Below are 27,714 nucleotides of genomic sequence, written 5' to 3' on the forward strand. Positions count from 1 at the left end.
TATTTATTTTTGTGCAGTTAGGCATACCACACATTGGTTGCTTCGGACAAGTTGAAACGAGCCAGTGGAAACACAAGTATAACATGCTTTCAGAGGCACAATTTTGTGTGACGATACATCTCGGAGGTACAGTGCTCACGGAATGAAACACGTCAATTTGGGGCCGTGTCACATCTACGTAATTTTGGCGCGTACACTTAGATCGGAGTGCGCGTTTCCTGACATGAAATGGTACTTTCGAGTACGTTGCACATGTGCAGTGTTCTACTAAATGCTGCCTGTCGCGTTTCATTCCGCGAGCACTGTACATATGTCACATATGAGGTATCAGACAAACTCTTCGCGAAACTTTGGAAACAGCAACTATAACTTGTTGTCATAAGCGAAGGACAACTATATATAAAAAATGTATTGCCTCTCGATGTGATTGCACATACGGAAGAGGTATTTACGGTGTCAAGTGAATGCCGGTTCTCTAATAGAATAAGTTTTACAAAACAGCGCTATAACGCTTCGTCATCGCGGTTCTTATAAATGGACAAACTTTGTCTGCAGACCACGCGCAGTATCATGTTGTCACGCGCACATTTACATTTGGCTGGTAATCACTGATATCAAGTTATCGTACGGCGCAAGACGCGCCTACACTGCATTTGAAAATTAAATTCTCAGTTTTACGTGCCAGAACAACGATCTCATTATGAGGAACGCGGTAGGTGGGGGGAGGGGGGTGAGGAGGGAGGGACTCTGCGTTAGTTTTGACCACGTGGGGGGATCTTTCACGTGCGCCCAATGCACGCTACGCGGGCGTTTTTGCATTTCGCGCCCGTCGTAATGCGGCCACCGTGGCCGGGTGGCCCTGTACTGTATCCGAAGTTTCTTGCATACTGCCGCCGATTGTTTGGCGAAAGAGTCATTTTTTTTTTATCAGGAGACGCGCGCGACGCGTACACTGTACATTCTCGAATGTAAGGGAGCACAAGCGAATACCCTATACATGCGGCCTCGTGCAACATGTATAGATACTAGTGGACGTGTACTTGACCCGTGATTCGAGATTGAATGACGGAGGACCGTTCTCGGCGCTATCGTAGCGGTTTGAGTGTCCTCTCGTTTTACAGCGGAGCTGTTATATACGCTAGCTTCTGACGGTTTGTGTGCGTAGGTAAAAAAAGATGGCTGCCACGCCAGAGCTAAAAGAGCTAAAGCATAAAGCAAAAGCGTATCTCCAGGCATGTCCCGGTTGCGTTTAACGCGAGAAGTGTCAAAACGTATTGTGATAAAAAAGAAATTGCAATAAGAAAAAGTAAAACCGCAATATGCACTGTTTAATATGGATTGAAGTGTGACGCCATGGGGCTCTATAGGCAAACCGTGTATTCTTATCTCAGTTCCCTTCCACCCATGCAATGGGTAGGCCGCGTGCGGGGAGGACTGCGGAAGAACGGCCCGCCTACGAAGAAACACCGTCGTGAACGCAAGCGGGAACGTGCGCGGCGACGGCGGGTTGCACGTTATACGGACAAAGATGGTGCCGCAAACGCCAAGCGCATGCACCTTTTGGATAACCCCTGCTGACTCCACTCCCATCGTAATTGTGGTTGATTTCAACATAATCGTGTCTCGGCCAGACGGAAAGTGATTCGTGGCGTTTCTCTTGGAAAAAAAGTTCGGCATTCAGTGTTACACAAACATCAGCGTGCCCACGACGCGTCATCGGTCGTGTATAGGCCTCACATCGCCCAAGAGCCCTTACAGTGTCGCCGCAGAACCACTGTCCGTATATTACAGCGATTATAAAGCGATATTCACCTTGATGACCCCCAAATAATAAATCTAAAAAAAATGAACAAAAGAAGGTTAAAAACAAAAAGAAAGGCATTGAATATGCAATTTAATAAAACAACAACAAAGACGGCGGAAATCGAAATTCATTGTGGTATGTGTCTTATCTTCAAGCAACATATTTATTATCAACGTATTTATCACCATATATACAGCTCCGCTGGTCCCCCACCACAGTGAAATGGCTCTGAATTTTTTCTGGGTACAAGCCTGGCCAATAAATATATTCCTGACACACACACACACCTGGCAGTGCTTGCACAATGCGCTGCATTCCGTGCCCATGGTATGACCAAATGCGTCCACAACTGAGGTTAACGACCTCGCCGCGTGCTTCGAAGCCCTCTGAAAGTATATTCATCGGCGAAGAGAACAAAGCGACGCGGAATTTCTCCAGCCTTCGCTGTGCTTGTCACCGGTATCACTTGTCTGCCTCGCGATGTTACGACGGACGTCCGGTACAGACTTGTTTTCCGTTCTCGTGTTGCTTGCGGGCAGCGATGTCACGTCTGGCACGAGGAGTTGTATTACGATACTTCGGATTGTGCGGATCGGGTCCACTGTTAAAGGGAACTCATGAGTGTAGAGTGCGTTCAATTTTCTTTCTCCCCCTAGCGACGGTGGCAATCGGCCCTCTTTGCAGCTACGGGACTCGGGGTTGGCGACCCCTGGCACCTCCATGCATACACTGCAGCAGTGAACTATACATTGGACTATTTGGCGTTGCGCAGCTCCCATACTGCGAGATCATCACTGGGACAGAGAGGAAACATGACAACACAAGCGCTGTGTTATCTCCCTTCTTATGTGTACCCAGGGGGTGTAGCGTGTGTTAGCTGCACGAGGATCTACTTCAGTGCATTAACGTATAGATTCGTCTTGCAGTTTCAGCGCGGAGTGCCAGCAAAGCGAACGCTGCACATTCCATTGTTTCCTTTCAAAATGGAACAACCCACTGTACACGGTACCTAATGTCTTTGCTCGAAGAAGGTTAGCTTAAAGTACCTTATCGAAGTTAAGATTTTTTAACGTGGCGAAAAACGCACATGACGGGAAGGTAAAGGGAAAGGAGCAACACATGCGCATGGTTACGAAGATACTCCGTTTACCATTCTACATTGTTGAACGAGAGATATAGTTTAATAAAAGCTTAATGGGTCAGCCCCGCTACATACAGGGCTTGGTACTTTAGGTGACGTATTTTTGACCGTCACAACACTCTGTGCTGCCAATAACTGCACATGTGTCCATGGAGGGAAAAAACCTGTTGGCCGCCGTGGTGGTTCGCACCGGTGTTTTAGGTTTCATTCAATTTCATTCTTTCATTTAGGGTATCATGGCGGAGCGTCATCTTGCGAGGGTCGCTGCACCAACTCACGCAATGTGAGCGCTCCAAACTAAGTTTTCTAGATGAACTTATCCAGGCACTTTGTATCAGAAAGCATTGTGTCGCAATCTACGGTGCCCTAGCTTCGCATAGAGGCCCGTAATCCAGATTTAGCATGTTTGGCAAGGGTTAGGCGAAGAAAGGATTTTTTTTTATTTGGAATATGCCGCAGTAACTAGGCCTGCCGGTGAAGAAGAGTGGTCGTGCCAGCTGAAATTTATTCACAAAAGGCGGGCGGTCATGCCACAGAAGCGCAAATACCGGTTAAGTGCTCAATTAAAATAAAATCTACATACCTATCAGCCACGTGAAGCTCACGAATGTTAAAATAACACTTCGCTTCTACCTGTCGCTGAAGTCCACTCTTAGCACGTCTGCAACGGCGGGAAAGTATATATGTGCCGTGTCGATGCGACGAATAAGTAGTTGGCAATTGGCGCCAGTGTACGTGTTGGGCCTCGAAACCCCTAACCCCATCTCATTTCGCGCGCAGTTAACTAATTCATTAGATCGTCCCCGACGTTGGTTTGCGTTTCTTGCGGTGTGTGCCTACAGCTGACTGTCTGCCCTACTCTTGCACGATACGCCTGCAAGGGAGTGATGAGCGCCAGCCTTCCCACCTCTCGTCCCACGCATTAAACATTTCCTTGTGCCCTGAAGCTTGTCGGACTTCTGCCACTGTCCATGTACGCATTCTTTAGTCGAATTGAACACTTGGCGCTGTGATGCATTTCCAGAATCTCCGCTGTTGTGAAATCGGGGGTCCGTGCGGCCACGAAGGTTCGACGGACGCTGTCGTGCCAGGTGCCGGTGGAAAGAATGATTCCGAGCGAAGTTTAAGAGAACAACAAGAGGTTTATAAACAAAAGTACATGATAAAGTTTTACAAAATCGGCTACAACTCTCGGAGCGCGCTACATGATCGAGTATTTGCATGTCCAAGCCTCCTCCTTCTCACAGCCGTTTGGATGCGCTTCTTAAGCCCTTTATTTCCCTCTGTCCCTCGTTGAGGTAATTCACTGGCCAATCACAAACGCTGAACCGTGCACCACTTCCTGTCCCCAACGTCCCACCCTTTAGCGGCTCTCCTGCCTCCGACGTTGCACAAGACGAAGCAAGGTGGCGAACTGTGAACCGGCCGTCAACGCCTTTCTCTGGGAGTCCTCGACAATGACCATGCCATCATTGAGTGACCTCTTTATGACAGTCAGGAGTGGGCGGTGTTGTCTTGAAGCGAGCTGTCGTTTCTCGGCGCTCGAAAAGCCGAAGATCTGAAACATGACTTCCTGTCCGTAAGACTCAGGTGACGCTCACTGAGCTGCCTTGAGTGAACAATGAGGCGTGATTAGCGCCCGTGATAGCCGCATGTCAAAGATCGCCACGCACAACAGCACCCCCGCCACCAGATGGCGCATCGGGAGGTTGAGTTGTTCGATGAAGCCGGCCGGCTTGATGCCTGCATTGCCCGAAGCCATGGGGCCGCAGCTTCTGAGAATGAAGATCTTCTGGCCAAAGGCGTCTTGATAGGTGGGCTCTGACTGGACTGCTTAAATGCAAGATGACAAACTCCAAGGAGCGACCTCTGTCAGCCACACAATGCCGCAAGCGCCCTATGCAAGCCACTCTCATCGCCAGACTGTAGAAATCCATATAATCTGACAACCCCCTACCTAAAAGAAAGTCTTGAAACGAAAGGTGCACGTTAATCCTGACAAGTACCAAGAGACATTCAACTGTATCCGCACAAATAGACACAAACGGGGTTTTTGTAAAGAAGCTAAGTAATCCTAAATTAGAGCTTCCACCGATCAGGAAGGCGAAGGCAGAACTTGCCTTGAACAATTCATGTCAGTAACACTTAGCACAAGATAGCTACATGATCATTACATAATGCCAAATAGCGAAATAAACAAAGGGAAAACCTTATAAACCCTTATCACGTTCCTAAACTGGCTCATAAGGCCTTATTTCGACTTTCTTCTAGCGCACTTCTAAGTTGTGCTAATGTAAATCTGCGCTCCATACGACGGGGGGAGGGGGGACGCATTTATGCGACAAACCTTTACATAATACGATGCCACGCGATTAGAATAAGTCATGAAATCCAACAAATAATAAAAAACTTCTTTAAAAAATTGTGCAAACTATCCAAAACAAGTCGCTATCAAGATTACACTGCGGCTTTTTCAGCCTACATCTCCGTGTAACTAAAGAAAATGAAAACACACGCTTGCCTTTCTCGAGCGTTCAGCTGTTACGTTTTCATGGAAGTAATCAAACGAACTGAAATAAGGTCTACCATACCACGAGCAGAAAAGACCAACGATGTCCTCTGTCTGACCCAAGCTCCTGAAACGTTCAAAATTTAATATAGTCGAAGAAATTAGAGCTCATGAGCGCAATCTACAAAACGTGCCTCCAAAAGCACTCCTACCCGCCGTGATTGCTCAGTGGCTATGGTGTTGGGCTGCGGAGCACGGAGGTCGCGGGATCGAATCCCGGCTACGGCGGCCGTATTTCGATGGGGGCGAAGCGCGAAAACAACCATGTACTTAGATTTAGCTGCACGTTAAAGAACCCCAGGTGGTCGAAATTTTCGGAGTCCTTCACTACGGCGTGCCTCATAATCAGAAAGTGGTTTTGGCACGTAAAACCCGATAGCTTTTTTTTTCAAGCACTCCTGCCAAGTGAGACAGGGGCGGCTTGCACGAACGTTTAATACCGAATATAATGACGAATTTAAGAACGCGCTCTTAAATGTTCCTAGCCCGCAAAAAAACGCGTTCTTAAATTGGTTATTATTTTCGTTAATAAATGTTCATGCAAGGCGCCCAAGGACTTATTATTAAGTTGCGCTAAAGCATAACTTATCAACTTGCGTAACTTGCGCAACTTGCGCGTGATCTTCCAAATTGTACGCAACACCCACCCTGTTCGCCTTACAATTCTACACGTTTTACCACGTGAAACTTCCACTTGAAATTAGGGATCTAACCTGAGCCGGAAAGGCTGACTACCTAACAAATATTTTGGGGCATTTCTTATGCTTGTCAAATGTTCAGCGTTTAACTAATCTCCAGAAAATGGATACAAAAGAACAAAACCATTTTGCAACCCGTCTTTCTCATTTCTTTATTCGCGGGTCTCAAAGGAATCCTTACAGACGAGCTCGATAGGGTCGCGCATTCCCGGGTTCCCGCAAGGTGCGCTCGTGAAGAAGGCAAAAGCTTCTAATTTGCCGGACGCAGCTCGTAGCTGCAACATTAGGACAGCAGCTTCCAACTGCTGACAGAAGCGTACATTGACAGACCTACGCGAGCGCTTTTCCCTTAGGGGCTAGATAGTTGCCTTTCTTCCCCAGCGAGTGACCGGCTGTTCTAGCAGCTACAGAACCTTTTTTCTTTTACTTCCGTTTGTCCATATGCTTACCATGAGATGACGCAATGCCGTTAGGCCACGGTTACTACGCCTGAATCTTCACCAAACTCTCGTTTTCGCGACATGCATCCCGCCGATCCCCGACCTCCGTAAATGCCAAAGCTTGGGATTTACTCTCTTTCGCTTTTTAAGTCTGCGGCTGGATTCCGGCCTTCGCGCGTTTGCCTCTATCGCCTTGGCGACTCGCACGTTTGATTCTAGACACCTCGACCGCGTCCGCGTCTCTCATCTTGGACCTGCACCTTTTCTTCGTCATCTCTTGTTACCTATTCGAACAGCCATAGGTGAATTTTCCTGGCAGGCTGGCCGAACATGCCGCCTCCGTACACACTAGGCCTCACGGGTCCTCCGTTCCTTGAGCTTTATCTGGCAGGCTGACCGAACTTGCCACCTCAATACACACTTCGCGTAACAGGCTCTCCATTCTTTTGCATTTTTTTCTAGTAGGCTTACCGAACTTGCCACCTCCGCACAAACTTGGCCTAACGGGTCCTCTGTTTCTAGTGCTTTTTCTGACTGGCTGGCTGGACGTACCACGTCTGTAACACTTGACATAAAGGGCTCTCGGTATCTTGTGCTTCTCTGGCAGTCTGGCCGAACTTGCCGCCTCCATACACACTTGGTCAAACGGGACCTGTTTTCCCTGCTTTTTCTGGAAAGCTGACCGAACTTGCCGCCTCCATACACACTTGGGCTAACAGGCACTCCGTTTCTTGTGATTTTTCTCGCAGGCTGACAGAACTTGCAACCTCCGTACACACTTGGCCTAACGGACCCTCCGTTTCTTGTGCTTTTTCTGGCAGGCTGGCCTACCTTGCCGCCTCAATAGACATTTGACCTAACGGGCCCACCGCTTCTTGTGCTTTTTCAAGCAGGCTGACCAAACTTGCCACCTCCGTGCCTACTTGGCTTAACGGGCGAACCGTTTCTTCTTATTTTCCTGGCAGGCTGGCCGACCTTACCACCACCCTGCACACTTGGCCAATGGGGCCCTCCGTTTCTTGTGCTTTTTCTAGCAGGCTGAATGAAATTGCAACAACCGTACACACTTAGCCTAACAGGCTGTGCATTTATTGTGCATCTTGTGGCCAGCTGACCGAACTATGCACCTCCGTACACAATTGGCCTAACGGGCCCACCGTTTTTGTGTTTTTTCTGGCAGGCTGGCAGAACTTGTCGCCTAAATACACACTTGACATGATGGGCCGTCCGGTTCTTGTGCTTTTCCTGGCAGGCTGACCAAACTTGCCACCTCCGTACATACTTGGCCTAACGGGCCCTCCGTTTCTTGTGCTTTTTTCTGATACGCGTACCGAACTTGCCACCTCCGTACACACTCTGCCTAACGGGCCCTCCGTTTCTTACGCTTTTTCTCGCAGGCTGGCAAAACTTGCCGCCTCAATACACCCTTGGCCTAACGGGCCCTGCGATGTTTGTGCTTTTCTGGCAGGCTGACCGAATCTGCCACCTCCATGAACAATTCGCTTAAGCGCCATCCGTCTCTTGCGCTTTTTCTGGCAGGCAGACCAAACTTGCCTCTTCCATACACATATGGCCTAACAGACACTCCTTTTTCTGTGCATTTCCTGGCAGGCTGACCAAACTTGCCCCCTCAATACACACTAGGCCTAACGGGGCCCCCAGCGTCTTGTGCATTTTCTGGCATGCTTACCGAATCTGTCACTACCATACACAATTGACATACCGGGTCATCCGTTTCTTGTGCTTTTTCTGGGAAGCTGAGCAAACTTGCCACCTCTGTATACACTTGGCTTAAGGGGCAATCCGTTTCTTGCGCTCTCTCGGGCAGGCTAGCACAATTTGCCACCTACGTACACACTTCGCCTAACGGGCCTTCCGTTTCTTGCGCTTTTTCTGGCAGGCTGAATGAACTTGCCACTACCGTACACACTTGGCCTAACGGACCCTCCATGTCTTGTGCTTTTTCTGATAGGCTGACCGACCTTGCCATCTCCGTACACACTCTGCCTAACGGGCCCTCCGTTTCTTGTGCTTTTTCTGAGAAGCTCAGCAAACTTGCCACCTTTGTATACACTTGTTTTAAGGTGCCCTCCGTTTCTTGTGCTTTTCCTGGCACGCTGCCCGAACTTGCCACCTCCATACACACTTGGCCTAACGGGCCCTCCGTTTCTTCTGCCTTTTCTGGCAGGCCAGCCGAACTTGCCACCCCCGTACACACTTGGCCTAACGGACCCTCCGTTTCTTGTGATTTTTCTTGCAGGCTGGCTGACCTTGCTACCTTCGTACACACTTGGCTTAACGGGCCCTCGGTTTCTTGTGCTTTTTCTGGCAGGCTGGTCGACCTTGCTAACTTCGTACACACTTCGCTTAACGGGCCCTCCGGTTTAGTGCTTTTTCTGGCAGGCTGGCCGACCTTGCTACCTTCGTACACTTTTGGCTTAACGGGCCCTCCGTTTCTTGTGCTTTTTCTGGCAGGCCGGCCGAACTTGCCACCCTCGTACACACTTGGCTTAAGGGGCCCTCCGTTTCTTGTGATTTTTCTTGCAGGCTGAATTAATTTGCCACCACCGTACACACTTGACGCAACGGGCCCTGTGTTTTTTGTGCTTTTTCTGGCAGGCTGGCCGACCTTGCTACCTTCGTACACACTTGGCGTAACGGGCCCTCCGTATCTTGTGCTTTTTCTGGCAGGCTGGCCGACCTTGCTACCTTCGTACACACTTGGTTTAACGGGCCCTCCGTTTCTTGTGCTTTGCCTGGCAGGCAGGCCGACCTTGCTGCCTTTGTACACACTTGGCTTAAAGGGAAGCTGAAGAGTCTGTCGAATTTAATAAGACGCTCATATACGGATGCGGGAACCTTATAAACCATGTATGTAAATTTTGGGTTTTTTCTTCAATTAGGAGCGACGTAATCGTCGGTTAAGATAGCGCTGTAGCTCCGCTTCCCGTCGAATGCCGCGCGCTGCTGCTGACGCTGACGATGCGAGCGGAGACCGGAAACGGCGGTGTTGTGACATCAACACTAGTGTTCCGTTCCTTCGCAGCCTCCGCGACCGTGCCTGACCGTGCTTGTTTCTGCGTACGTGCCATCGTAACCTGCTTCGATCGACCCTGCATTCCTTTGTTGGTGCGTCTGCGTGTATGTAGAATGGTAGTATACGGCCAGCCCTGCAATTCGGCCTGCGCAGTTGCTGTATATGGCCACAAAATGAGAGAGGACTACTTGCCACTAGCAGGCTTTCTAAACGCAGCGCGAAAAGATCGGAGCAACGAAAACAAAGACTGCACGAGTGCGGACTGACTGATAATAGCTGGTGTTGGAAGGCCTTGTGAATACACGAACTCGCCCAAACCTGGATTTTGATTTACTGCGAGCTCCTTCATGTTAGCACGCTGAACGGAAGGTGCATGTTTATCTCGCGCCCTTGACGCAGGTTTCGTCGCAAAGCACCGCGAATTTTCTATTTGCACGTGTGTTGTAAAACAGCCTGCATGCAGCTGCCATAACGCAGTGCAAATGTAGAGTTTGCATGTGCTGGAATGCCGGCGCACGCCAGCACGCTACGCTCCCCCTTCTCTCGCGCATAGCGAGAAACCGACCGCCTCACGTAGCCGACGGAATTAGCCGCCTTTATGACTTCAGTTACGAGTAGTATGCGAATGGCGCACATATGAAGGTCACTACACGTACTGCATGAACCGGGAAGCTTTTCGCGCGTTTAAACCGTCTTTGTAGATTGCCGACAGCTTTGGACAGCGCACAAATGCCGACGATCGCATCCCCGCTTACGTTCCACGAGGAGGCTTGCAGGAACACAACACTACAGTTGTTTGACCGGAAACGAGCTCACTAGATCGGCGAAAGATCGGCAAGATTACTAGATCGCTTTGCAAGAAACATATTCACCAAAGAGCCTTTCCAACACGAGGCGATCCCAAGACTTCGCTTTAGTTCGCGTCGAAAGCACTGCTCGCACCAGCATCGTTTGCTTCTTCGAGAGGCCGGCTCTTCGCAATCGGCTCGCACATGTAGGAAGTAACGCCAAACTCCTCAGAAAAACGCAGTCTCTCTAAATTTTCCATTACCGTCTCATAAAAACAGCACCAAACTACCTGGCACCGCGCTTCATGTGTAGCGGCAGCGGTTGGTTCGGACGAACACTAGTGTTGACGTCACGAGGCGCCCGACCAATCACAGGCTGAAACGAGACGCGCGAGCTGGGCGTGTCCGCTGCTGCACTTTTCGTCGAAATAAAATATATTTGCGCTTTCTTTCGCTCAATTTCGACACGCTAGTCGAATTCGGAGGGTTGAAAACCATTATGTACAGATGTTCACAAATTTTTTCTGGAAACACTTTCAGCTTCCCTTTAACGGACCCTCCGTTTCTAGTGCTTTTTCTGGCAGGCTGGCCGACCTTGCTCCCTTCGTACACACTTGGCCTAACGGGCCCTCCGTTTCTAGTGCTTTTTCTGGCAGGCTGGCCGACCTTGCTACCTTCGTACACACTTGGTTTAAGGGGCCCTCAGTTTCTTGTGCTTTTTCTGGCAGGCTGGGCGACCTTGCTACCTTCGTACACACTTGGCTTAAGGGGCCCTCCGTTTCTAGTGCTTTTTCTGGCAGGCTGGCCGACCTTGCTCCCTTCGTACACACTTGGCCTAACGGGCCCTCCGTTTCTAGTGCTTTTTCTGGCAGGCTGGCCGACCTTGCTACCTTCGTACACACTTGGTTTAAGGGGCCCTCAGTTTCTTGTGCTTTTTCTGGCAGGCTGGGCGACCTTGCTACCTTCGTACACACTTGGCTTAAGGGGCCCTCCGTTTCTAGTGCTTTTTCTGGCAGGCTGGTCGACCTTGCTACCTTCGTACACACTTGGCTTAAGGGGCCCTCAGTTTCTTGTGCTTTTTCTGGCAGGCTGGCCGACCTTGCTACCTTCGTACACACTTGGCTTAAGGGGCCCTCAGTTTCTTGTGCTTTTTCTGGCAGGCTGGCCGACCTTGCTACCTTCGTACACACTTGGCTTAAGGGGCCCTCAGTTTCTTGTGCTTTTTTCTGGCAGGCTGGCCGACCTTGCTCTCTTCGTACACACTTGGCTTAAGGAGCCCTCCGTTTCTTGTGCTTTTTTCTGGCAGGCTGGCCGACCTTGCTCCCTTCGTACACACTTGGCCTAACGGGCCCTCCGTTTCTAGTGCTTTTTCTGGCAGGCCGGTCAAACTTGCCACCCCCGTACACACTTGGCTTAAGGGGCCCTCAGTTTCTTGTGCTTTTTCTGGCAGGCTGGGCGACCTTGCTACCTTCGTACACACTTGGCTTAAGGGGCCCTCAGTTTCTCGTGCTTTTTCTGGCAGGCTGGCCGACCTTGCTACCTTCGTACACACTTGGCTTAAGGGGCCCTCAGTTTCTTGTGCTTTTTCTGGCAGGCTGGCCGACCTTGCTACCTTCGTACACACTTGGCTTAAGGGGCCCTCAGTTTCTTGTGCTTTTTTTGGCAGGCTGGCCGACCTTGCTACCTTCGTACACACTTGGCTTAAGGGGCCCTCAGTTTCTTGTGCTTTTTCTGGCAGGCTGGCCGACCTTGCTACCTTCGCACACACTTGGCCTAACGGGCCCTCCGTTTCTTGTGCTTTTTCTGGCAGGCTGGCCGACCTTGCTCCCTTCGTACACACTTGGCCTAATGGGCCCTCCGTTTCTAGTGCTTTTTCTGGCAGGCCGGTCAAACTTGCCACCCCCGTACACACTTGGCTTAAGGGGGCCTCAGTTTCTTGTGCTTTTTCTGGCAGGCTGGCCGACCTTGCTACCTTCGTACACACTTGGCCTAACAGGCCCTCAGTTTCTTGTGCTTTTTCTGGCAGGCTGGCCGACCTTGCTACCTTCGTACACACTTGGCTTAAGGGGCCCTCAGTTTCTTGTGCTTTTTCTGGCAGGCTGGCCGACCTTGCTACCTTCGTACACACTTGGCTTAAGGGGCCCTCAGTTTCTTGTGCTTTTTCTGGCAGGCTGGCCGACCTTGCTACCTTCGTACACACTTGGCCTAACGGGCCCTCCGTTTCTAGTACTTTTTCTGGCAGGCTGGTCGACCTTGCTACCTTCGTACACACTTGGCCTAACGGGCCCTCCGTTTCTAGTACTTTTTCTGGCAGGCTGGCCGACCTGGCTCCCTTCGTACACACTTGGCTTAAGGGGCCCTCCGTTTCTAGTGCTTTTTCTGGCAGGCTGGCCGACCTTGCTACCTTCGTACACACTTGGCTTAAGGGGCCCTCAGTTTCTAGTGCTTTTTCTGGCAGGCCGGTCAAACTTGCCACCCCCGTACACACTTGGCCTAAGGGGCCCTCCGTTTCTTGGGCTTTTTCTGGCAGGCTGGCCGACCTGGCTCCCTTCGTACACACTTGGCTTAAGGGGCCCTCCGTTTCTAGTGCTTTTTCTGGCAGGCTGGCCGACCTTGCTCCCTTCGTACACACTTGGCCTAACGGGCTCTCCGTTTCTAGTGCTTTTTCTGGCAGGCTGGCCGACCTTGCACCCTTCGTACACACTTGGCCTAACGGGCCCTCCGTTTCTAGTGCTTATTCTGGCAGGCTGGCCGACCTTGCTCCCTTCGTACACACTTGGCTTAAGGGGCCCTCCGTTTCTAGTGCTTTTTCTGGCAGGCTGGCCGACCTTGCTCCCTTCGTACACACTTGGCTTAAGGGGCCCTCCGTTTCTAGTGCTTTTTCTGGCAGGCTGGCCGACCTTGCTCCCTTCGTACACACTTGGCTTAAGGGGCCCTCCGTTTCTAGTGCTTATTCTGGCAGGCTGGCCGACCTTGCTCCCTTCGTACACACTTGGCTTAAGGGGCCCTCCGTTTCTAGTGCTTTTTCTGGCAGGCTGGCCGACCTTGCTCCCTTCGTACACACTTGGCTTAAGGGGCCCTCCGTTTCTAGTGCTTATTCTGGCAGGCTGGCCGACCTTGCTCCCTTCGCACACACTTGGCCTAACGGGCCCTTCGTTTCTAGTGCTTTTTCTTGCAGGCTGGCCGACCTTGCTCCCTTCGTACACACTTGGCTTAAGGGGCCCTCCGTTTCTTGTGCTTTTTTCTGGCAGGGTGGCCGACCTTGCTCCCTTCGTACACACTTGGCCTAACGGGCCCTCCGTTTCTAGTGCTTTTTCTGGCAGGCCGGCCAAACTTGCCACCCCCGTACGCACTTGGCCCAACGGGCCCTCCGTTTCTTGCAATTTTTCTTGCAGGCTGAATGAATTTGCCACCACCGTATGCACTTGGCATAACGGGCCCTGTGTTTGCTCTGCTTTTTCTGGCAGGCTGACCGAAGCTTGCACCTCCGTACACACTTCGCCTTACATACCCTCCGTTTCTTGTGCTTTTTCTGTCATCTCCAAATTATATTTGCACCAACACTTGAGTGCTAATCGTATTAGCGTAGATGATTATCCACAGAGGACGCGTTTTGCTTGTTTCCTTTTTCCCTTTTTTATGATTGCGATGAAAGAATCGTCTCTCAACATGATAGTAGCGATCACGGCTTCACCCGTTAAGCAAGGAGTTGGATTTCATGTAGAGCCACATGATACCTCGAATAGGTCACGTGAATCGTTAGTTATAATCGACAGACTGCAATGAAACAGCAGAAGTTACCTCTTTGCTCACATAGGAACTCTCTCTCTCTTTCTCTCGTGTGTGTGCGCGCTCTTGAGAAATGAGCAGATAACGTTTGCTGAAAAGTGGTACTGGCTTAACCTAACTTCACGTCAGGTAACGTAATCTCACGTCGCCTACTGCGCGCAATGCCGTGTCATTACCGCTCGCTCTTCCTTTTAGTTCCCGCATTTTCGACATGCCTCCTCTCGTAGCACTATTTCGGCTCCCTCAATATGAGCGTCGCGAGGAGTATCGCTTTCGCTTAAGAAAAAAAAGATAGGAGTCTGTATCGTTGATTATAAGCCTGTCGCATTTTTCGGCGATTAAATAAATGGTTTTAATCACATAGCTGAAAAATGTAATTAGGCCGCCGAAGTTGCACCCTTCCGGGTTCAAACGTGCTATCGCCAACTCTATGTGTTATTTATTATTATTCGTGAAGTTTCCCCTACGGCTTAGATGTGTTATTAAATAAGAGCGTGGAGGTTCTCGGCATGTAAAGGTTCTGGTAGTGCACGCTTAGGGAGCTTATCGCCTATGAGTCAATGCCAATAATTGCCTGCCTGATGCGCTGCTAAGTTGGCAGCTCTTATACTCTCTGGAGCATACCTCGTTCCTGGACAGAACCACAAGTGACGAACGTCCGCTGTAGATGTTAAAGCTGCACACCCGACAGGTGTTGAACCCCAGCCTATTGGCGTTCCCGACTCCGCGTATGCGCTTACAAACGAGATCACGGATCAAAATATTCTGTGTTTGTAGCTTTCACCCCCCTTTTCGCTTTAACCGCTGTGTATGTGCATATGCTCAAAAATGAGCTTTCCGATACGCCAAAAATATCCTGACAGGTTAGAGGCTGGACGTGGGACTCGCGTAACATTCGGGACAGTGCCTAAATATACGGGCTGACTTGCGTCCCTGTATTCGTGCATACTCTGAATGAAAGTACCACGCATCGATCACAAAAAAAATGAAGCAGGCTGTACTGTACTGCATGCGCGTGTAAGTGCGAACGCGGTTTTGATCAATGAAATCACTCGACAGTGAGCGTGGGGAAGAGCGCTGACGACGGCACAAATAAATGAACATGGCAGGCGTCCTTTCCTGTTCACCCAGGTCGGTGTACTCACTCGTGAGTACGCCGACTCCCACTCGCTCCGCTCTGGTTTCGCAGGCTCGCGATAGAGTTAGTGGCTATGGGTGTGATTGGAGGTATAAGTACGAAGAGGAATGGGGCACCGGCGAATTTGAGTGGACGTGTTTTTTTTTCTTTTTGAGCAGGGGGTGCCGCGTAATGTGAGCATCAACGGAAGTTGGTGATTTTCTGGGGAACGTAGTCTGATGGTCAATGACTGTCGGGCGACTGTGAGCGCACGTGATTAGGGACGTGTGTGTATGAACGTAAATGCTGGTTAGTGCGAGTGCACTCGACTGTGAGCTTGAGTGGACGCCGGCGAATGTCAGATAGGTAGTGAGTACGAACGGGAGTGAATGCTGAACGTGAGTAGATACTAGTGTGTGGGAGCATATGTACGCAAAAGAGTAGGGGTGATTAAGTTTCAGTGAGAATGCACTTGTTTTGTCGACCTGTTTCTGTTCGTTCACTTGTCCCGTCATCTGGTCCGTTCGCCATGTTGGACTAAATTGACAATGCCAACTTTGCAACAGCCGCGCAACCCAGTCGTGCTTGCCTATAGTGAGGAGGTATATAACTATACTGTACCGACGCAGCTATCCCGGCATTAGATAGACTGACGCAATACGTTAATGCGCAGACGTGACTCCCGTGTTAACATATGAGCGGAGTAGGTGCACTTGCCAGCACAGCTCGCGGCCTTAATGACGCAGATGTGAGTAAATTATTCTTTATCCACGGTGGTTCATAGTAACATAAGTAGAGGGAGACTTGATAATCCAGTCGTTCGGCTATCATCAATTGGTGGTAGTGTGGTGCGTGGATTTGTCTACGATTTGGCATTGATCAGTTGGCCCCCGTGTTTCAACCTGTTCCCTACCCATTGCGCGTGCTGTCTTGCTGAGTAGGCAGCTTGTGGCACTAAGCCAGAATAGGCAAACACAACAAGAGGCAAGAAGCGGTGAAGTCGGCAAAAGAAGCAGCCGACTGTGAAAAAAACAAGTGAGGCGAACAAAGTGCGACCTGGGCGGGCACTGAACGCTGAGCTACAGAGAAGTGCGGGAAAAAAAAGTCGGCAACAGAATGTTGGAGCAGTCGCCTACGAAAACATATCTGAAAACGCATTCAATTTGCGCCATTTTGTACAAAAATTCCCGTCATTAGAATTACGTTTGTATAACATTTGCTTTAACATTTGTATAACGTTTGCTCTTTCCGCCGCAGCGTCTTCGGCGCATTTTAATGTGGAATAAACGTGGTTTCATTCATTCATTAACATCTGAGCAAACACCCAAAGAAAGCTTCGCCTAACATCGATTCCCGCGTAAGCGCGAGGTACACCCATTTTTCTTCTTTTGTGTTAATGGTTTATGCGATGCGCTAGGTGGGGAAGAGAGCCGAGTACCAAGCAACCCAGGTGGAGTGGCCTAAATTTCCGACTACAAGGGAACGAAGAGTATCGGAGGAGATGTAGCGACGCGATGAGTGCTAAACCTTTGTCTGTGGCAAGCACCCAAATTCGGCAATGGAAACCGCATGGCATAGTCGGCGTCGTAGAAAAGCGGCTGCTTTTGACGTCCATATATTTTATTATTACTATTGCACGCACAAACATGGAAGCCTCTCGTCACAACCCACCCAGAAGGTCAGAGAATAAGCTCGTGTAAGCGCGAACCACTCGCACCTAAAGCACTGCACCATCTGCCGCAGATAAAGTAAAGAACAAATCAGAGACTTGCAGACGAGCAGAAACAACATGCAAAGATACTCTGCCCTGTGACATACAGACTCGTACACAACCGAAACGCTACTCACTTAGGTGACGTTGAATCACAAGGGAGCGGGGGGAAATGAAAACTGCCCACCTCACAGTGTGACGTAATGCTATTCTTGTGTGCATGCTAGCTTGTTTTCTTGCTTTCTTACGAGCTTGTACTTTCTTTCTTTTTGTGTGTGTCTGTTGCTGTGTACGGCATTACATCATTTTTTGTGGTCGATCAGTCTCGTGGGTGATGTGTTGAGGCCATCATGTGTAGAGGCCGCCCGTCAACCTAATCTTCTCGGTTTTTTTCTGCGCGCGCATGTCTGTGTTACTTCAATTTCACATTTTTCACTGATTTTATTTTTTAAATCATTTTCCCAGACCGATGTGCCTATTCTCTGTATGTCGTTGTTCATTTATTTATTTACTTATTTATTTAAATGTTTCCTAATATTAACTTAAAATCTCAGAGCTCCGATATCTTTGTAGACTCCTCCCGATTTTCACGATACATCCAAGGAAAAGACATCAGAGCGAACAGGACTTATAAGCAGTCATATTTTTTAACAACCCAGTCTGCTCAACCCAAGATGTCACAATGGCGGTGCTAAATATTTACCAAGCGCGCATGAATACGTATAGTGACAGGCAGGACTGCGGTACAAAACTAGAGACTGGCGACGCAAGCTTTGTCGCAGTTCAGACAGAAGAAAGAAAGAAAAAAACAGAAAGCAGCATGAATATTAAAGTCATTCGCAACTGAACACTGCAACCGCGCTGCCTTCTGCGATACGCACGTCCATAGTGCCCCGAGCACCCACCCGCTACGTGATGTGACAGCGACAGGCTCAAGTCGCGACAGTGACTACTCAGAAGCGCCGACCCACGGTACAAACTGCGCGGAAATTTATTCTTAAGAGTACGAAAGGGACAACGCCCTGCCAATCCCAATTGGTTGAGCCCGTCCAGTTTTAACGAGGATATACAACCCTCAACGGAAATTGAAAAAAAAAAGAAAGGGTAAATAAAGACAGAGAGGACTACGGGAGACAACTTTTGAAAGCGAACGAGATTTAGCGGTGATAGCCAAGGGGAACCCATTTCTCTTGCTTACAAATGTCGCTACGCAGACACTTCACGAATGGTTTATGTCGTGTGCATTGAGATTACGTCATAGTACGACTTCTAGACTCTGCTCGTTGATTGACTTTTTGCTCTAGCGAGCGTTAATCGTCCACGAGTAATCTGACTGCGCACTCATAGAAATCTGCCTTCTCACTGTACGCATAGAATTTCACCGTGTGCAACGGCGGAATGTAGTCCTTCGCGAAGCACGCGTAGAATGATGCTTCTCATTGACATAGTGGTACGCGCCTCGAGCTACATAGCTCGCTTTTACTATTACGCTGTTTCAACGTAACTAAGTGCAGTTGCCGTGCTAAAGGTGTTATGTACGAACTCGTCAAAATGAAATGATACTGATTTGTACCGTGCATGGTTGTAGTTAATACCTAACAGGCAGAATATGGCTCAAGCTATTACTATTACTAGACTTGGGACATCATTAACTTGCGCGAGAAAGACATATGACGACAGCGAGAAGCACACAGGACAGAACGCTGGTTGTCCTGCGTGCTTTTCACTGTCGTCCGATCGATGTCCTTCTCGCGCTGGTTAATGATGTCTCGAGTCTGTAATTAAACACCGACTAGCCGAACTGTCTTCTCTAATTAGTATTACAACGAGCCCAACAAGAAGTACTCCTCGCTCAAGCCCTATCCAAACCGTTAAATTGGTGCAACCCCATTTTTACTGTAGTTTGTTTCATTTATGTTATCGTGTGCCTTCTAGCAATACAAGAAGAAAAAAAAAAGAAAATGGTGCGTCAGGGTGGTTAGATCACCTGACACGCCACCAAACAGGTGTGAGTTCGAAATCAACTGCCAACAAGATTTTTTTTTTTTTACAGCAACGGCTTTTTTTTCTTTTTTGACGACAGCCCAGCATACGGAACACCGCGTTGATCAATTAGCTATCCGTAGAGCCGCCGCCATCGTTAAAATGATGCATTCGGGCTGCCCGATGAGATATAATTGAATGTCTTAAGAATGGTCCAAGCTCTCAAGCGTCTCTGCTCAGCGAGAGCTGCGGAGTTCCCAGATAGCGCGGAGTCACGACAGTGGTGCTCGTAGCAACACCACATGCGCGATCGCCATTCATAAAATATGCTAATACGTAATGCTAAGAAAGCGAGATCCCAATTGGAAGGAGGGCTAAGCACTCACGTAAAGCCATGGTTATATTTTTTTTTTGTGCTCAACATTCTTTTTTGTGAGCAGCTTTATCACATTGAAACCGACAACTCCCTCCGTAGAGTTCACCCTACGGCGCCGTAAGTGAATGCCAGGTGAGAAAAAAAAAAGGAAAGAAAGGAAAGAGCGACACCAGGAAAAGTGAGGTAATGCATCGCTGTTCCATTCCATGATCAGGGACACATCAACTTTAGTTTATACATAACGTTTGCTGCATTCAAGCGGAAAAACTTCGTGCCAACGCTTTAACTTCATTGCCTATCGAGGACCACAAGCTTTGCCACCAACCCTTTACCGCGTATGAAACTGTCGCTGAAAGCGCTATCATTCATTGGTTCAGCGTGAAACGACCAACGAAAGTTAAGCGGGTGCACAACGCGGAAACGAAACAAATAATTAACCTGTCGAAGAAGACTGGCAGCACATCAGAACTTCTTTTTGTTGTCCTTCCAATACACAGTTAAGGAAGTGAAACTACAAGTTCTCCCATAAATACGCACGCACATGCCACGAATGCACAAACATACTGTCTACAAGAAAATAATTGTAAAGAAAAAAGAAACAGACAAACGAGCCAGGCGAAGCCACTCATATCAAGCCATGTTAAGCAAGAGAATGTAATGTCCATTGTGCACTAAAAAGTCCACTGTACGCCGTAACACATGAATGCCGTTATTCGAATAGTCTTGACATCATGCACCTAATATACGTAGAGTTCGTAAGAACCTACATGTCAAATCAAATTAATTTAGCTCGCTACCGGCAAGATAATCCCGTAAAAACTGTCTCCCGTTGCATGCAGAGTACAAAAGGTCTTACTTGAATTCCTGCAGGAGGTCATTGCAATAGGAATAACGAAGCTCGTCGCCATCATACGCGTGGGAGGCGCAGACTGTGTCACTTTTCACCGTCGTCCAAGAGCCTTCTTGTCTCCGAGATCGAATAACAGAGTCCGAAAAACAAAATAGAAATGCCGAGAACCACAAGATGAGACACTGGCCAGTCAATGCGAGAGCCGGGCCTTCTCCGACAAGAACTGTCTACGAACTGAAGCCGGCGTCTCTGTGTTTGGGACCCTTTAAAGTCCCGCTCGCACTCCGCGCGTCACAACAGCAGCGCAGCGAACGAAGCTACGCAGCTCCGGCGACAAAGGGTAGACGGCAACATCCATCAGGCGAACCGCCGACGCGAGACTGTAAAACCGCGTTTTCTCTTTCGCTCGGCAGCACGCGCCGGTCATTCGAGCGATTCCTAAACGCTCCCCCGTTCACTCTCCCTCATCACCCCAACCCCCAAGAAAAAAGAAAGAAAGAAAGAAAGAAAGAAAGCCTCTTCCCGACGACTTTATACCGGCCCGGAACGTAGAGTGCCTCGCCGTATTAGTGCCAACCTGCCACTACACTTCTTGGCCGTGCTCGCCTTCCCGAACCTGCGCCCGACCTCTCCGCTATAATACCACTCTTCCACGTTTCCAATCCGATTGCTTCACATTGCGGACCGCTCTGTGCACCTCCCCCTTGTGCTTCCTCGTGGCTCAGTCTCTCTCTCGCTTCATTTCTGTTGGCTAGGTGCACGCGGCCCGCATTGTGAACGTCGTCCTCCGTCCTTTTTCTCTCTTCTCATTCTTCCTTCTAAGTATAGGTAACGCCTGGCGCGCCCCCCCGCTGAGGCCTCCTCGTGCAGGGAGGCGACGCGGGAGCTCATTGAGTCGCAGAACATGAACGAGAAGGTACTATACTACGCGCCACATGTGGTACGCAGCCGTGCCCGCTGTTGCCGCGCGCAACGCTCGGACAGCACAGTCTCAAGGTCCGTTCGATTCGCCAGCACTTCGTGAGCTGGCGCGGTAGCTGCTGCACTTCGCTGCTTGTTTAGGGTGGGGGATGTTCTTCGCAGTGCAGTTCCAGAGAGGCCCGCTGTGCGTATGCTCCGCCCAGCTAGAAACATGAACGAGAAGAAAGGACACCGAGCACCCAATTTCTATTACTCATATCATAAGAAGCAAACATGCAAGGACACCAAGGACAGCATAGGGGAAATTACACGTACTTATCAACTCAATTAAATAAATTATAAATTAATGGAAATGGAAGTGGATGAAAAAACAACTGGCCGCAAATGGCGCACGAAGCCACGTCTTCGAATTACGCGTGCGATGGTCTTACCAACTGAGCTACCGCGGAGCCGTTTTCCCATCCACTTCGTGGGGTATTTATGTTTATCTACTAGAAGTAAACCTGTGAGTGTTAGCCAGTGCCACCCTTCACGGCCTAGAGGGCGGATGCGGAACATCCATTTTTGTCGGAGTCGTCACGTGTACGGGATCTTTATGGGTGAAGGCAGCTGGTTAATAAGCCCACACATGCCACTTGACGGCAATGCATATGTCACAATAATACTTATATAAAGAAAATATGGCAGTTGCCTGTAATTATTCATTGGCTAGCGGCCGCTAAAGTGGCAAATAGCCAGCCGCCCCCCTCTTTACCAAGCTGCGTGCTGGGCCGTTTCGCTCCCCTTGGCAGGAACTGTTTGTGGCAGGCCTTGTGGTGAAGCAGAGGGAAAACGAACGTGTACTGCAGAAGCCAAAGTAAAAAAGGAGGCTTGCGCTGGAGTTTGTGTTGACATGTTGCGCCGCCCTGGTGGCCATGTTGCAATTTCGGTTGACGTGACTACCGCGGTTGACTGCGGGCAAGGGCGCAAAATAAAAAAATAAAAAGAACGAGAACGCAGGGAGCGCAAGTACTGCTCCAACGTGCCCCAACGAAGAGTGATACGACCATAAAAACTTCTTTTACTCATTCCCATCGAGGCCTTACGAGAAAGCGCGGCGGCAGCGCTGGATCTCGGCGGTCGGACGAACGCGGTGAGTCGAACCGTGCCCGTGCTTCTCCGTGCGCGGAATAATTTATTCCGCCGTGGCTTCCGTCTCATGTTGTTAGTAGTACGTAATCTAACGCACGGTTCACTGTTGTGTGCAGCCAGCATTTCGTAGGAAATAAGAAGAGCGACACCATGCACCACCCGACATACGTCGATCCTTCCATCCGAGTACCATCGCGGTGCTGCCTGTGACTCCACAAGAGCAGCGGCTGTAGATAAAACCAGGGAAGTTTTCCTTATGCAGAGCCATTAACTACGAGCAACACGCTGGGTGCAGTGGCGAGAATTTATTGATGTATCATCGCGTAGGCTGCACACTTGTTGCTTTGCACTTGCTGCAACGTAGCAATTTTTCTTCATTTACATTCCTAAAACTTTCCTCTTTTTTTTTTTAGTTTCGATGTACTTGTTGCTCGTGCCTAAAGAAGACGGACAATCTTGCTATTTTTTAACAATATTGCGCAAGCGTCGATTGCCCGGTGTGTCAGCGGACTTGTAGCGGTGAAGTGAACGCAGCGGAATACATTCCAACTCGAAATCATCTTTCGCGCCAGCGCATACTGTCGCCGATCCCGCCACTCCTCTCCATTACAAGGCCACTGACACGCCGTGCGGTCAATCTTCACATGATATTGTTACAAATTCCAAGGGCGCGCTTGTGCTGCTACTTTCTTTTTATTGAAATAGCAATTGTGTGAACACTCCAAGCACATTTTAGCCATCGGCGTCTCGTCGCCATGAGGTTCTCTATAAAGTCCGAGGGCGACAAAATTGTCACTGCGCCCCGTGCGCTGTATGTGCGAGTGAAAGCGTGCGAGGATGAGCCGGCGATTGCGGCTCAATCTAGCGCACATAACGGCCGAAACCGGAGAGGAAGCGCTCCGCCTTCCGCCATCGGGGGGAGGGTAGGGAGGGGAGGGGGTCGCGTTGTACTCCGGGCGGCCTGGGCGGCCGCGTGCCCCCGGCCGGGCTGCTGTATCTCGAAGGCATCTGCGACGAGTACAGAGTCCGCGCTGCGCTGTTTCCGCGGCTTAGTTCGCGTAGATGCGAACGGCAGCACGAAGGTCAGTTCGCTCGCTCCTGCCGCCGCGTTTCTCCACTGCAGCGTTTTGAGGGTTTCCGCGGTCGTCGAGTGAGATGTGGTCATGTTTACTTGTGCGCGTGACAGTATGCTTGTCAATTTATGTAGTATGCTTATGTTTACATGTTTATCCGGCCGATAAAACGAATATCCTTACTTCGTATAGCTGTCGACAAATTTGCTACTGCAATAGATGCTTCGCCTTTCGGGCGAAGCTGCGACTTTTACAGCGAATTTTTATATGGCTACCCGATCGGTCCGTCCGTCTGTCGGATGTCGCCGGAAGCAACTACATCGCAGCTCCAATATGCGCATGCGCAAAAATGAAGAGAAAGAGAGGTGTGCGATTGGCTGTGCCAGTAGTGACGCCGTTGCTCTCCGCCGCAGCCGAGCGCGAACGCAGCAGTTTCTCTCCGGCTCCGAAATGGGTAGGCCACGCATCATACATACTCCTGAGGAGCAGGCAGCTTTCGATCAGCAACGCCGCGAACAGAACCGGGAACGAGCTCGTCTACGTCGTGCCGATGATTCAGCTCGGGCACAACCACAGGCTCGTGCTGCCGAGCGCAAGCAGCAACTGCGTACCGAGGATTCGGAAGCCTACCAAGCCGTCGTTTTATGAACCGCCTGGGTTAACCCAGTGATGAACACCGGAGCCGCACGTTTCAGCTTCGTATCAGGACGTGGGGTGTGAAGAGTCAGCGACAGCTGATCCAGCGCCAGCAGCATCGGCTGGCTCAACCCTGCCCCATCGGACTGTGGACGCAAGGGCTTGTTACTTCGGTGGCTACGACACCATCTCGTTGACAGCTGGGACAATAAGGAACCTCTATGGGGCTAATGACACTGTCTTAAATGCGCAGGCATTTCTGTGCCTACCCAACGAGAAGATCCGTCCGTCCGTCACGTAAGAGGATCACTTTCAAGATAGGGCCCACAGCAGCGACTGAATTTACCTTCGTATTGCCTCTCGCTTCAACCCGAACTAAGTGGCGAGAACACAGAGCTCACGAAGCTATCAGAGCTCGGTGCACTCAGTCCCCGTTGCAGATCGCTTTCCAGATAAGGCGCGCGCAGCGGCGCAGCCGCCACCGGAGTACAGTTGATCACGGTTGACAATGGTTCGCATAGAGGAGGCAGCGTCTTCGACCACGTCTACCTACGAAGTTAACCAAACTCGACACCGTTCAATTACGTCACGTACTACATACAGCACCCATCTGCCGTTGCTTATCTTTAACGAAGCAGCGGAATCATCCAAACGCATTATCATATAGCATGAGTGAACATGGCTACTGCTCGCCTCTTCTTTGTCGTCTCATGGTGGTCTCACCTAACGTTTCAGTGTTTTAAGCGCGCTTCTCCGTTTCACTATTCTTTCGTAGTGTTTCTCGAAATTATACCAAACACAGCAGCATACGACGACAAACCAGCAGGTGATTAGGAGCAAACGCTTACGCACCATTTAGACAACTCCCACAGAAGATTCTGCGTGTATTTGTTCCTCTGCTTCTAAGTCTTCTTACTCGCATGAGAGACAAAGCAAATGTCGGGAGCCTCCAGAACAAACTGACCATTTTTCTTTTAAAGCTTAAGCATGGTCTACCACTCAGTGCGATTGCAGTATTATTTAGTGTCCACGAGACAATTGCATCCAGAATCTTTTTCGTAGTTTTGGGCACCTTGGTGTGTGCAACAAGGCGCTGGATATTAAGCCACCGTTGCATGTAATACGAGACAGAATGTCAGAATGCTTTAAGGTAAACTACCCAGAATACACTCTTGTCATTCATTGTACGGAAATACGGACGGAGATGCCTTCCGAAGTTAGGCAATAGCACGTGCTGTTCTCAACATACAAGAATGGATTTACTCTGGAGTTTTTAGTTGCTGCAGCACCATCTCGACTCATTGTTCTTAAATCAAAATCGTTTGGTGGACTCTGCTGAGATACACAAAGCGTTGTTGATAGTGGTTTTTTGTATCTTATAGAGACAGCCGACTTGATTATAACCGACAAAGGCTTCCTGGGTATTAGAGCAGCTTTGGCTGGAAGAAACGTGGTGCTCACCGTGGCCGCCATTTTAACTTGGCGAGCAACCTTTTTCTGAGCAGCAGCTAGAGACTATAACATTGTATAAGTTAGAATACATGTGGAGTGGGTCATAAAGCGGATTAAAGCTCATGGCATATTGGAACAACGTGCTCCAGCGTCTCTCATGTCAGCCACGAGTTACATTTTTCACATGTGCTGCGTGTTAGCTAATGTTCAAAGCCCGGTGATTCAGGACAATGAAAAGTGACAATTCCTAGCAAGCATGTTGATTTGATGAATTCTTCCTGCAGTACAAGTGAATATTGAATTCAGCGCTTTTTTTTTAAATTCCATTATAGCGTCTCACCACTGCACTGTACATTATTTATATTTTTTTGCATTTGGTTAGTGTGAGGCTGTCACTTTTCTGGACTGGTTTTTTCAAGCGCCTTCCAGTGCCTTCACATAGCAAGTTCATGCTGGATCATGATTTAAGTGCTAATAAATTTGATTGTCTCTTGCACGCTGACTTGTGGGTTATGCATTTATATGCGGCGTTTTATGTTTCTCTTTATTTTGTGTTGTGTTGCATTCTTACCAATGCCTTGTACCTTGCCAGCTCTAACACACTTGGCAGCATATTGTGTGCGATTTTTATATGTTAAATTTTGCGTAACGACATGCACATTTTAGTGGCACATAGCAGAACTCTTCTGGAACTAAAGATTTATTCATACAATTTTTGTTGAATACACAAAGATAAATATTTTAGCTTTGAAAATATAGGACGTAAAAGAAAGTTTGGCTTGAGTATCGCATCAACTACCATGATTAACTGCAATAATAGTGGTTAAATATGATCAAAAGCGATGAAACACTGCACTGTTGTCCCTCTACACTGTGCGTTCGAGATCTCGAAGGCGTGCATTCACGTACCTGGCTCGACCACGAGAGACACGTACATTCCTCCAGTATAATCAGGTGTAGTAATAAACAAAGTTGTTGATAAGGCATACAAATATTTCTTTTTTCTCTGCGCTCTGCTTTTTTTTTATCCACATGTCCCTGACTTGAGTATCATATACATTAGGATGTGCACTTGTTCAATGTGACTACCTACAATAATAATGTTACGCGAACGAAGGATTAAACTGGAGACTATTTACAAAATATATTTACAAAGGATAATGCAACGCTGGCCAGTTCAGCCGACAGCTCGAGATCCAGAGAGCGTTCTTCCTCCTCTTTTCTCGAGTGATGGCGCCCACGCGCCTCGTTCAAACAATGAAATACCACACGCGTGCAGCAATAATAATAAAAAGAAAGAAATGAGTAGATTAGATAAAACACCGTGCTATTAAGAACTTTCTGCAATGCTTTCTTGTTTCCAGGCGTACGTGCATCATGGACCCTGTAGATTTGTCATGCATTCATATGGTAGCCCTGTCCAGGCAAAAAATTGTAAACTGTAGGTGACTTGACCTACTTACAGGATTGAGAAATAAAACATGGCTACTAAAGGATAATCAGCTAGATGTACCATACCCAGTGAATGACTTTCGCGGCCGTTCTCACACTTATGGATAAAAAAATGTTCTATCTTAGGAATGTTTTCGCTAAGAAAGGCTTGGTGACGCTGAACAGCAATGATGACACTCGGCTTCCTACTGTAAAAAAAAAAAAACATTCCTTCGTATTCATGACATACATAGCAACCTGCGCTTGGTAATAATACTGATGGCTGCAGGCAAGCTTCAAGCTACCATCATGGTAAACAGTATATTTTACATAACTCTACTGCAACTTTGTGTCAATGATATAATCGTCTCTCCGGGAATAAGGACATTTGATTTCCAGCGGTGTCGCACCACTGATGGCCTCGAAGAGCCCTTCAGGACCTGCGAGCAACCAAGGGTGAAACGAACTGATGACAAAGCAAACCTGCACAACAATAACACAGCATGGTTTATTCTTGTTTAATGAGAGTTAAGAATGCACCATTCTACAGTTCGTTTTTCTTGCAAGGTCCCACTCCATGGTGTTAAGAACATGGCTAGATAAAGCCAAAAATTGAACTGGCTAATAATCATGCACACAGAAGAGATGGTTCGAGACATGATAGAAAGTGAATAAAATAAGACATTAGTGTTTACTTTCAGTTAGTGATAGCGTTCATGGTGCGTACTAATATCGTCTTCTGTGAAGGACATGTCATACTGTTTTTC

At 48.9% G+C, this 27,714-nt stretch overlaps 1 protein-coding gene across 1 annotated transcript in view; it reads right to left on the reverse strand.

Moving 5' to 3' along the window:
• LOC142557001 (solute carrier family 2, facilitated glucose transporter member 10-like) overlaps positions 1-20,745 on the reverse strand; it is a 98,954-nt gene extending 78,209 nt beyond the window's left edge. Inside the window, exon 1 of the mRNA XM_075668514.1 lies at positions 20,310-20,745. Coding sequence (XP_075524629.1) covers positions 20,310-20,364 — 55 coding nt within the window. The 5' untranslated portion in view covers positions 20,365-20,745. The remainder of the gene's footprint in view (positions 1-20,309) is intronic.
• Positions 20,746-27,714: the final 6,969 nt, after the last annotated feature.

This window comes from Dermacentor variabilis, chromosome 9, assembly GCF_050947875.1.
Source record: "Dermacentor variabilis isolate Ectoservices chromosome 9, ASM5094787v1, whole genome shotgun sequence".
Taxonomy (NCBI): domain Eukaryota; kingdom Metazoa; phylum Arthropoda; class Arachnida; order Ixodida; family Ixodidae; genus Dermacentor; species Dermacentor variabilis.